Genomic DNA, 13228 nt, shown 5'->3' with positions numbered 1-13228 from the left:
AGACTCCTGCAGCAGAGAAGTAGGAAACCTTCTCTATACCTGACCATGTCTTTGAATGGTTTTTGAAGCTTTTGGCCTTGATAATTCCACAACATTCGCTTCTAAAAATTAATTATATGTTGTACCATTAAGTCAGTTTGTCAACTTTATTTTAACGCTTTTCTTAGTGTTCAAGGATAAACAGGAGTTTACCTTTCCAGTTTGCTTCTATTCCATATACCTCTAGTATGCTCTGTCCACTACAGCCTACCCTTATTTAACTCCAATTATTACAGAGGCGTTCCTTCACCATCATTGCGACTGCAAGAGTATTTTATTGACTGACCTTATACCTTATTGCTGGTAATCTAAAGAATTTTGTTTTATTTCATTAAGAGACAAGATTAATCCCCCAGCATGTGTTCCAAGTGAGTGAATTTCTAGTCAATGCTAGATTTCTTTGTACAGCACTTTAACCATTTAATGGCTGGAGTCACACACACAGGTAACATTTTATATGCATATATGATATCTCACATGCACGGACTACAGTCTCAAAAAAGACAATACTAGGCATACAGTAGTAGGTACCACATTAAAATGAAAAATAAAAACCAAGAAAACTGAAAATAGGTAAATTACAGAGAGTCAAAATTCGGAAAAATAATCTATACTACAGTTACAAGTTTCTATAATCTAGATACCTGCAATACTTCTTACAAATTATTTAGAATTTTTTCCAAATGCATAAAAGCCTACCGTTTATCTATCTCCTCTTTTTCTTTTTTTCCATCAGAGGAAAATCCTCTCAGCCTATTGTAAACTGTCTACTGCGTTGAACCAAGCATCTAGCTCATTATATTGTCTCTGACATCTCTCAATCATGGATGCCTAGGAAATAACTTCAGTGAATACAGATTTGCAGTGCTATGTCCCTAAATATTCTCCAACCACCACTGCACTTTTCACCCTTTCTTCCAATACTAATAATCAAAATGCCCTGGAGAGAAAGTTAATGTGGTTTAAACCACATTACAACAAGACTTGGAGTTCTTTCTCTAAGGCATGTATCCAAAAACCAGAGCTTATCCGGATTTAAATGTAATATTCTCCTCCTCACAGTGTTCTGGAAGTTTGTTCATTAATGTTTTTAAACAATTTCAGATAACTGGGACAGATGGAGTTATATCAAATAAAGAATCAATGTAACAGGATAAAATCTGACTATTCTAACCTAGATAGAAGAGAAGCAAGGGGGTGCTAGTTACCTACAGAGACAAATGAAAGAGAATATAAACTACATTTACTAGATTGTAAAATCAGTTACACACCAAAATAAAATGATACTCTCTTTGCAGACACTAGGATTTCTGAAAGTTTTGAGTATTATTTAGAGTGGTAGAGTATAATGCCATAGTTTCATCGTTCTATTGGTGGAGTCTCCTGCCTGAAATGTGTCACAAGAACTAACCAAACTAACGTAAAAATTACAAATTACCCAGCTTTCGTGGAAGAAAAAAAAAAAAAAAATTAAAAATTAGAGAGATGTCTAATATTTATTCAGGTATGAAACCTTCTTCTTCTTATCCAACTCCAATTCTTTGATTTAAGCTGTATTCCTCCACCAAGCAGCATTCTTGAATTAACTGGTATCAACAGGGTGAATTACTAGTAAATAGCATCAGAAGGTCTCAATGATGTTAAGATTACATATCTGGTTTTGAGCTTTTTCTCGAACTAAAAATATTCAGAAAAATATTTTTTACTTCCTACAGAATTAGGCAAAATTTATCTTGTACGAATGTTGAGGGAAAGTTTCAGATACCTCAGCAACGTACAAATAACAGCAAACAAAAAATAAGTTAGCTTTTATGTCTTCACTTACAATTTAATTCTGATGAGACTAAATTGTCCCTTCAGAATCCTTTCTGCTCTTAGATGTACTTTATATTTAAACTGGTCACAAATAAGAAGTTCTTTCATTGAGCTGACAACAATACCAGCAAAACTTGTTATATTATTAAATCAGTCAGCAATAAAAAGTAATTTAGAGGTCTTGCAGTAAAAGGAGACAACAAAGATTGCCTATACATATGCTCATGGTATTACCAGCCTCTATCATAAAAACCACTCCGGATTCAGTTGCTTCCCTCTGTCCTAGGTACCAGAGCTACAACTCATAACTTTTTTCTTTCTTCAAAGCATTAACCATGTGAAAGCTGTTTTCACGTTACACCTTCTTTCACTCTCATTTGTTAAAAGCTCTTGTCTGCTTGTAAAATTTTTATATGCTATTCTTGCAGGCTATTTCTTCATGTTTTCACCAGAGGAGTAAGCCCACGAGATACAAATCTTATTTTAATAAGGATTTCTTGGGACAGGAGGTATATCACAAAAATTACAGAAAGAAATTACAAAAGAAACAAAACACTTAGTGCCTGTTAACCAGGACAAACCACAGGAGTGGAAAAGGCAACCTCTCGGGTATGGTATCATGCCATGTGAGTTTCCTATGGCAAGGTAGATGTAGTCTGGGCGAGATTGATGCAGTGTAAGAACCCTCAGAACTCATTGCTCTGGGTTCCCACCAAGTCAATGAAAATTGATATGCCTTCGTCATTCAGATACAAATTGAAGAAAGAAAATAATACATACAGGCATGATCCCAGACTTTGAAATTCTGCTATTAACAATTATTAATTGCCCTCCTGAATATGACAGAATGATGTTGGATAATTCTGTACATATATACCAATTGTCTCTTGCTGATCTTCATCAAGAAATGTTGGTGTCTCAGTAGCGATTTGGAACACAGAAGTGAGTCACTAGCTAGACAGTCTGAGAATAAAATAACAGGAGAGAATATTAGGAAATATTACGTTTGTGAGGAAAATCTGATTTGATTTTAACATACGTTGTTACTTCAATGAGAACCAGAGATTGAACTAAAAAGAAGGTGCATAATGAAGAGAGGTAGAAAGGTTTTGTGCAGGAGTATTGCTCAGGAGTAACCTTTCCCATATTCTGCATAAAGGGAAAGAAGGGAGAAAAAAGGGTCCAGATATTGAGTACAGGAGGAGACAGCTACCTTAAATAAAAAAGGTTTTTCCTCAACTGTCTTAAGTGGGAAAGTTTTCTGAAGATTTCCAATCAACCACTTTGAGCCAAGTCCTGATCCCTTACAATGAGTCTAAATTGCAGTGATGATCACCAAACCACAGACTAGGAACGGTGGAGTCCAAAGAGCTTCTGCTAATTATATTAAATTGATTCCCCAGTTATGGGAAGCCAATACTAAGAGTACTTATGCATTTTACTTTTGAGCGCAGTTTAAGGGGCACAGAACAATGCATGTACCAAAGTCTTTATAGCAAATTTCAAGTTCTCCAGATTGCAAAGATATTTAAACTGGAGAGCAAGCTATTGCACAACACTAAAACCAAGAAAATAAAAGCATCGTCAGAGTAAGTAATTTAAATCTGCAACAGACCCCTAACTAGAGTTCAACTTTTAAAATACTCAATCAATAACTAGAATTGACAGAAGAAAGATCTACATTGTATTGATTCATATTTAATTGGCTTGAATTTGGCTCTGCTCATCTACAGAGCCATCTCAAACATGAGAAAAAAAAAACCAAACAAAAAACATTTGATAGGTGAATACTACTGGGATCTGTGTCTCCAACAAAATGATTACCAGTCTCCCAAACACTACAAGTTTGTGTATCTGTGGCCAAAAGATACATCAGTAAACTTGGTATTACCTGATTAACACACTCTTGATCAAATAAAATTAAGAACAAAATGTACATCAAATTGATTTATGTACATCTAAATGAACCAGTAAATGCCTGGCATCTAAACATATGCATAGATCATATGGATGGCCCATGCTTTTTATCCTGCACGTGGCTTTTAGTCAAAAAATTCAGTTTTAGACTCCAGTCTAAAAAATTAGAACTGGAGTGCTCTTTCTGAACACTTTAAATTAGTAAGATTTAAAGGCAGTCTCTTGGAGCAGTCATGCACAACTGACATGGATTTAAAAGTAATTTGTAGATAATGTTCAAATTTTATTAAGGTTCCAACTTTTATATAGTTCTCACCACTGTTGTCTAGTCACAATCTAAACAGGAAAAAGCATTCCCAATGTGAAACAAATTTACAAAAGACAAAATTAAAGGAGACATTGCATTCTGTAACAATTTACACAGTTTATATGCTTAAACTACTATGTTGTTAGCCAAAGAGCCAAAGTATCCAACAACTCTACCAGAAGATCTCACCTTAATAGTTGCAGAAAATGTTAAAAGGTGAATGTATGTATCTATGAACGTACACACACTTGAAACAAGCTTCAACACGTTATCGCTTAAAACCGGATTCACACTAATACTGTTCCAGTCTACATTACTGTCTGAATCTTGTGTTCTGTAGCTGAGAAGGGTCTACAAGAAAACCCTGAGTAGAAAGAACAATGCACTGAGTGCCACGGAGAGAGGTGAATGTTTTCTTGGTCTGGACACAGTAAAACTACATGCTTTGATATCTCAAAATAAGCATAGCCGTATGTATACTTTCAATAAACTATTGTAGGAAACTCAAGTCACTGATATTTTTCCTCTAGGGGTTAATTCATGCTAAAAAGTAAAAAAATTGTTACCCTTTAGCACAGCAGCAGCAATGCACAAGTATTGAACAAAAACACAGGAGACTGGATAGGAATGATTTTTCACTGTGGCATTACGTGGTCGCCCAGCTCAGAAGCAATGCACGTCACTCCATGCAACTGAATTTAAAGTTTTGCACCACATGAAAGACTCCTACTTCATAATTATGTCACCACAGGGAAGTATGTACTGATTTTCAGGTATTTAAGTGACAACGTTCTACCAATAAATATACTTTTTCTTATACTGTTACTGGTACTGGCTACTGACCACATCTGAAAAAAAAAAGATTCGGCCTAGATTGAATCCTCATCTTAGTTCATGTAAGAATTCTCCAAATTCTATTGGAAAAGAAAAAAAGAAAAAAAAAATAATCAGACATGCTTCAAAAGTCCTTTGCTCTAAATAAACTCAATCCAGAAAGGAACAATTCCTTTCTTAACAATCCAAATCATCAGGTAAGCACATACCTACGCAAAGCAGATTCATTCCTTATCCAGTCTGATTTATGCCAGAAAATAAGTCAGGCTTATAAGGCTCAAAGTAAGCTTTTAAAAATTAGCTAAAATTTGTATCTCGTATATACACACACACACGAGGTATATAAATGCATACATGCATACCCCCCATACTCCAGAAACTTCTAGTTTGCCAAGAATGCCAAAACTAGAAATCCTGTGGTAATACCACTAAAACCTAAGGTGCCATGCCTTAAAAAGTCACAACATTTCTCCTATAAAATGACCTGCCTTATCTGTCTTGAGCTTCAGACCATTTGGTGTGTTTTAAATGAAGGAATCCCACATTCACAAAAAAGTATTTCTTGACACCTTAGTTGTTTGAAATAGCAATATTAGTGAGTCCTGATGAGATCATGAAGAAGAAAGCACAGCACAAAGAAAGCTGTATGATAAAAATGAGTCATTTCTTATGCATCTAAAAAGCATCACACTCTTATAGGCAGTTTGTAAGCACAGCATGTTTTTATAAACTGCACATACTTACGCTACTTATTCTGGTATGTCTACAAAGTGGTACCAACCAAAGTTACTTTAGTCTACCCAGGAGCTAGGGCATAATTTAACACAAAACAAACAAACATACTAACAAAACCCAAATCCACCAATAAACAAACAAACCAACCCCCAAAATACCAAACTCAAAAAAAAAACAAAACCCCACAACCAAAAAAAAAAGACGACATTGTGTTCTGGACTGCATTACTGATCAGAATGATGTCAAAAGATACAGGGTGGAAAAAAAAAAAAAAGAGTAAAAATGTATTGAACTAATACAGGGAACAATTTCAGAACTGAGGGAAATCAAGATTCTTATAGCTTGATACTTTAGAATTTTGAGTACACTTTTTTGTATACTTACATGTAAAAATATGCAGAAGCTCCAAATTTCTTGATAAAAATTAAAGAACTTTTCTCATGATCAGACTATTTAGAAGCCCTTTAATGTCACACAAGCACAGGCATTCCACAAAAATATTCACCTTCTCCCAATCATATTAATCAGCTTTTAATAAAATGATCTTATGCAATCACAATCTTTAAAAGGCTCATTAAGTCCTTTCTGTGTGGGAACAGAAGTAATAAACCAAGCCAAGAGCACCTTAAGATACTTTGGGGTTTGTTTTTGGTTTGGGTTTTTTTGTTTGTTTTCTGGTTGGTTTGTTTGTTTTTTAAATAAAGAATATGTATGAAAAGGATTCCTAACTTAGAAAGAACTAAAGATTTCAGAATCAGAGTTCAGAAAGTTTTTCTGAGTTAAGGCCATAGGTATATAGAAAACTTGAATTTGCTGCTGATGCCAATCCTCTAAGAAATACAAGAAACACTTAGTTCATTCAATGACAGATTAAATAAATACTCCCCATTAAAGATTAGGGTGTAGATTTATTACAGTTACTTGAATAATCTCCATAATGACAAACATGCTCATAATGCACAGGTATCATACACAGACATGCTGAGTCCAGGAATCAAGCTCAGCCAGAATTTCAGCGTCTTGAAATTGTGTCCAAGGAAAGCAAAAAGTACTCAGTGAAAACACAGTCTCCAGGAGAAAAAAAAAATTATAAAAAAAAAAATACGTGACCAGAATCCCTGCACTTACAAAAAAAAAGTGGAGTGGTACAAACACACGTAATTAGCAACTTATAAAACTATAAAGAATATAGTAAACTATCCATCACTTGGAAATTCTTCAACCAAGCATGGATGTCTCACTGAAATACACAATTTAATTCAAGCACAAACAGTTGGGATCACGTCAACAGTCACTGCACAAAATTGTGTGGCCTGAACCAGGTAAAAGAGCAACTAAAGAGGTTATGACAATCCCACACCACTCTTCTTTGGTCCCAGGGAAGGACTCTTAAAAACTTGTACTCAAACTCTAACTTACCAGAAGGACTGTTGAACAGAAGTAATTTAGCAAATTTCATTTTTATTTACTCAAGATAAATATTTATCACCCTGCTGTAACCAAGAAAAAATTTTGACATAGTAGTTTATTCTTTAACCCTAACAAAAAACCACACAACTGTAGCAACCAAATCATCAACATGATGGCAACCAAATGTAATTATATATTTGAAATCCTCTTTCCCCTTCACAAATGGCCACCACTCTTTGAAACTTTTCTCCATCCTCAAGCTGTTTTGACTTTAGTCAAATAGTCTGTATAGAAGCCTCTTTTTATTTTGCATAAATGAGTTCATATTTCTTTTTTTTTTTTTTAAGTGTTATTGTAGTATAGAGCAGCCCAAAGATTCACACCTGATTTTATTACATCTGAAAATGCTTGGCTTACGTATGCTTTCCAAACATTTTAAATAATAATAATAAATAATAACAACAACAACAATAACAATAATAATAAAAAAACACAAAACCCCACAACCCCAATACTGAGACAGTTATTAGCAAACAAGAACTAAGCAAAGATAATGAAATTGCAAGAGGAACCCTGATGGATCAATAAATTCTTCTACACAACTCATATGAAGTATTAAATTTAAAAGCAATTACAACTGATGTTAGAATTTAATGCAATCTTTTACTGCAATCTAAACGTGTTTCTCACCTGTTAACTCTTGAGACCTTAAGAATGAAAAATAAATTTAAAGCCCAAGTCAGATAACCCAGTGCATCTCTCCAACAAGATAAACCTTTGCAGACTTTTATACAAGGGACCCATTTCACCACGTGCTAAGTTTTATGGTGAATTTTACAACACTGGCAAACAATTTCACCTTCATGACAACTTTCAGCATTTTTTCTTCCCCTGTGCCTTCACATGTCTTTCCAAAATGCTATGTTTGGTAATGCTCAAATCTCTGAAAACCCACAGTACACAGCCCTTTGGTTCAACTCAGCCCCCCTCTGGGACTGGCATTGCTTACAGGAGCCATCTGCATGAATTCTGGGTGCGTTCACTCTGTGACATTAATGAAGGAGACCGTTCAGTGAGCCTGGCTGGCAGCATAACTCTGTTACGAGGACATTGGGGATTACAGTGCCTGGCAAAACGGCATCTGTAACATGCGGGAATTAGGAAGGAAGGAGGGGTGCTTCTAACCTTACACATTTGAGCAGATAGGGGAGGGAATAGTTTCACTTGTAACTTGACAAGTAGGCACTAAGGTAACAAGCCTTGTCTTTGAGACTCAAACTAGTACAATCAGCTTGTACTGTACCACATGCCACCACTCCAGAATGATGCTGCACTGCGCTAGTCAGTTATACCTTCTTAAATACATTCCACTGCAGAACACTGTACACAAGGCAGCATTGCCATGTTTAATTACTACTATACTACCCACTTCTAATTCTTTTCTAAATCTGGCGCTTTTTTTTTGTGTGCCAAAACTTACACCATTTCCTAAAGCTACTAAAATGGCATAGTGACACCTAATGTAAAGGGGAACCAAGGTGAAGTCTAACAAATCCCATTATTTATAACAAAACAAATTATATCTCAAGAGAGTTACATATAATGTATATAGCAAAATAAAAAGCATGATAATAAGGAATGAAACTGTATTTCAGTAATTAAAAAGCAAACAAATTACATCAGAATTATTCAAAACTCAACATTACAGACCAAAGAGCTTTGGAATTAGACTTGCATATCAAAAGAAATCTAACCTGCTAAAATGACTGCAAGGCATCTCAACTATAAAGTAGTGGCACCAGCTGTATAAATGAGACATTACTTTTATTCTAATTCACAATTACAAATATAGTAATCTCAGTCATAGGTTTTTTCAGATGGAGGACTGTAATTTTCTCTGCCATTCAGTTTAAAAAACATAAAAAGAGTAAAGTTAAGAAAGATGAAACAAAAGCAGTGAATGTATACTAGTAAAAATTAAATAAAAACATACCACACCAGGTAAAATAATTTTATTCCCTTAAAGTACAAGCAGAAAGGCAACCAAACTCAGTTTCTTTTCTTGGCTGAAGATGTCAGTAAAAGTTCAAGATCTGTAGCTGCCAAAAGCAACTATAGATGGTTCAGCTTCCTCCATTCTCTTAAAATCACTTTTAGCTTTCTCCTCTTCCTTCCAACGGGACTGAGCTTTTGTATTCTCACTCTTGAGAGAACTGATCTCCATTCTCCACTCTATTCCATTGTACCATTTATTTTCTCCTGTAAAGCCAATTGTTCCTATCTAGGGGCTAAAACTGCAGGCGGTAAGAGCAAAGGCCCACAGAATGGAGCTACTCAGCCTTTCATTGCATGAGTATCTGCTAGCTTTCTATATGGAGATGACTGGCTTGGTAGACCAGTGACAGCAGTGAATGTCATCTACCCTGACTCTAGCAAGGCTTGCAGTGTGTTCCACAGTGTCCTTTAATAGGGTTGGTAACATATGGACTAGGTAAGTAGACAGCAAGGTTGGAAAAAAAATAGCTGGACCACCAGGCTGAAAAGATTGTAGTGAGTAGTACAAAGTCCAGCTGGCAGCTGGTTACTGGGGGCATCCCCCTAAGTGCTGATACTGGCACCAACAGTTTAACGTCTTTATTATCTGAACAAGTTAACTGAATACACTTTCAGCAAGTCTGCAGATGATACTAAACTGGATTTGTTCCCTCTTAAGGTATGACAACTAAAGGGAGAAATCCTACTGCTGTCTTCAATTACCTAATGAAAAGATATATAAGTAAGACGGAGCCGGGCTCCTTTCAGAGAAGCACAGTGATAGGACAAGAGGCAGTGGACAGTAAGTTTCAACAAGGGAAATCCCAGTTACGTGATGGGAGAAAAATTTGCACCACAATTGTGGTCAAACACTGGAACCGACACCCAGAGAGGCTGTGGAATCTCCATCCTTGGATATTCTGGAGTACTGATGGGAGAAAGTTGGAGGAGTAGCACCTTCAGAACATTTCTGTCCTCTTTTACAGGACAGGCTAATTAATAAGAGTTATTGAGAATCACAGAATCTGAACATTAACAAGTTAAAAAGCCAAACAAGGAATATTTTGCCGTGTATTTTCCTTCTTGTTTCTTTTTAAAATGGAGTTAAGATTGTTAAAATGTCATTAGACTACATTAAGCTTGTTTCAGAATTTGTCTGGTAAAGGTCTTAGCAACACATGACAGCACAGCCCTACAGCATTCATTTGTTCTGAAAAGTAGATGCAAGTCGTCACTCTGCATCTGCCTGCTGTGCAGTGCTGCATGTACTACAAATTCATGTGTTTTTCTAGCTTCTTTGTGAAGTATGTACTGGAGAACCTCTATTGTATTTGCTCCCTGAGCTAGAAGAAGCACTGTAAATGTCTTCTCACATGTAATCTTCTCTCTATGAAGAGAATACCTTATTTCAGTGTCTAAATGTCAAAGTAAGTGAAAGAAACTGTGCAGGATTATTATCTCTATGCTATAGCTGGAGAAGCAGAGATTTGACAGTTAAATGACTTTCTCCAAGTCAGAGAACAAATAGCTGAATCAAGCACAGGAAATTAAAACAAAAATTTCCAACTTCCAGTTTTTGTGTTGGCAGTGAGAAAGATAAACCACACATTTGCCAATGAGACAGAAAATACATATGCACATACAAAGTGTTTCTCCTGCTGGAACATACACACTTTTTTTTTGGTAGCTTCTAGTCTGAAATGGCCAAGGGGAGCTGGATGTAATGAGAAAACAAAAATTCCTTCAGAATGCAATGTAAGAGCCCTTGTTTTACACTTACTACACTCTTCCCTGTCACTGTGCTCTTTCTTTTCCATTTCTAGGTACATCATCCCCCCAACACAAAAAGAATTCACTTGATTGCTGAATAGAAGATGCGTGAGCGCTTACATCATTTACAGGAAGAAATCAACAAGCCCTTTTTGAGCTTTAGCAAGCCTCTTCCTACATTAGCATTAGGGCAATTTAAAACAACGCTTGAAATGCTTTTGCAACATTTAGCCAAACTCAATCATGACTCCTTCACATTTACTGAAGTAAGTTGGGGTAATTTTATTTTTAAATGTGTGCAGCCCTAAATTGCACATGTGACCACTGAGTCACTGTCTCCTTTCCAAACCCATCTGTGGTTTCCCTGGGCAGACATAACGGTCCAAGTTCCTCTGGCCAGCAGAATAATTAAAAAAAACAACTCTTCTAAAGTAGGAACAGACTGACTTTATACCACATTATAAACTGATGCTCTAACTGGCAAGCCAGAGCTTTGAGACTCTTGTCCCTTCCAAGGCTCAAACATGAAGAGAAGGAAAAACCAAAGGCAGTTTCAAAGCAGTGCATGGGACAATCTAGCACAACTTAGCTGTGATCAATCACACCCTTTTGCAAGGTAAAGGCTGAAGTGTTCAAGCAGGTAGGCTACTGGCAGGCAATCCACGTCAACAGAATACACAGATAATTACTTTTTCTTACCTGATATGTGTTGCCGGAAGGGACTCATATTGGCGAGAAAGGAAGAGCTCTCTGTGCTTCAACTGATGTTTCTGTTTATCAGTCAAATCAACCTCAATTGTAGTTTCAGACTCTTCTTCAACTTCTTCTGCAGAGAAGCAGAGCGTAGGTTGAAATTAACTCTGTTGCATAACACCATTGCAGCCACTTCAGTTGACATACCCCCCACCCCTTAGCAACCTCCCTTAGTATTTCAAAGAAAAGATGAGTTTAACAAGACTACAGTTTATGTAACTTGACAGAATATTAAGTATTTTGAATTCTATACCATCTACTTAAACGCTTGAAAAAACTTATGCTACTCTCCTACTGTACTAAGAGTTAATGTCTTTTACCCAGCTGTAAGAACAATCCTGACAACATTACTCATTCTTTTTTCATCATCTTTCATCTGTTTTTTTCTCTGGGGGTGCCTATTGCTTACTGACCAGTTCTGGTTTAGATTTTCTGTTGCTGGTATCGGTATTACTAAAACTTTTACAGAAGTCCTGGGGAAAAGCATACTTTCTATGAACAGAAATTTACTAAACACAATTGCAGTCCAAGACTGCCAAATCACAGTCTAAGAAAACTGAAAAAGCCTACTGCCTTCCATTGTGTTAATCTTATTAGATACTGACAACAAATACTGTTTATTTTCATATTTAAATAAGATTTAAAATTATTTCTATTTTAGGTGACAGCACTATTTAATCTAGAAGATAGCATCTGTAACAGCAAATCGTCAATTATATAGTTCTTTTTGAAGCGTATTTTCAGTTGAAAACTATCTTTTATAGTTAGTCTAATCTGAAATTCTCTAGTATTACCTCATATGTGATAAAACCAAGGCAATCATTCCCTTTTAAAGATTTAAACCAACTGTAAACTGGGAACATAAAGGAAGAAATAAAAGCAGATACTGGAAAGCATCACATACAGAGCTAAAGAGCAACCTTCACAGTGGTTGCTAACATGTCATACGATGACAGGCTCTCTAAAACAGCTACCCTGGGATCTTCATGGCTGAAATCTGCCTTCCTAGTGGATTCTTGGGACATGGGGAACTTGAATATATACTTGCTCTAGGTTCCCAGAAAGGACAAAAAGCGTACGTGAATACTGTATGCAAAAATACAGACACTTTAATAACTTCTCTAATATTTCGCAATTTTCTGCCTGCTAAATTATCCATCAGCTGCAAAAACAAGTGTACTTTATAAAATACGTCTCAGAAATTAAACAATGAAACCTCAGCATTAGGTGGTATTTCACGTAACTACCTAGAACAGATCACCTCATGTGCTCTTCCAACAATAACCATTTTTACAAACAACCTACAGACACTATTTCAAAATGAAGCCTGCCTGCATCCTCATGGCAACGACAGTTCTCTCCAAATGCAACACTTTATTATTTTTTTTTTTAATCATGCCTGTGTGTAGCTCATTCCACTTGTAATCGTTCTTTCCACAAAAGTCATAAAACAATACACTCTCATATAACCAACTCCTTCAAACTTGATTCCATCCACTTTCAGGCTATCTTGCTGTAGACCGCCCCGCCGGTCACCTTCTTTATTTTGGCATGTTTTGTGGGGAGATAGAATAAGAATAAACAAAGATTAAAACAAGATTCCCCCTAGTCTCA

General features: G+C 36.1%; 1 protein-coding gene across 2 annotated transcripts in view; it reads right to left on the bottom strand.

The window, feature by feature from the left end:
* The window catches only part of MTA3 (metastasis associated 1 family member 3), a 141414-nt gene that overhangs the window by 106541 nt on the left and 21645 nt on the right, over nt 1–13228 (bottom strand). For both annotated transcript variants that reach the window (XM_052805898.1, XM_052805899.1), the window contains exon 4: nt 11561–11687. In XM_052805898.1, coding sequence (XP_052661858.1) covers nt 11561–11687 — 127 coding nt within the window. The remainder of the gene's footprint in view (nt 1–11560; nt 11688–13228) is intronic.

The sequence above is a fragment of the Harpia harpyja genome, chromosome 13, assembly GCF_026419915.1.
Source record: "Harpia harpyja isolate bHarHar1 chromosome 13, bHarHar1 primary haplotype, whole genome shotgun sequence".
Taxonomy (NCBI): domain Eukaryota; kingdom Metazoa; phylum Chordata; class Aves; order Accipitriformes; family Accipitridae; genus Harpia; species Harpia harpyja.
Note: the sequence above shows the minus strand (reverse complement) of the source record. Positions and strands in the feature narration are given on the sequence as shown.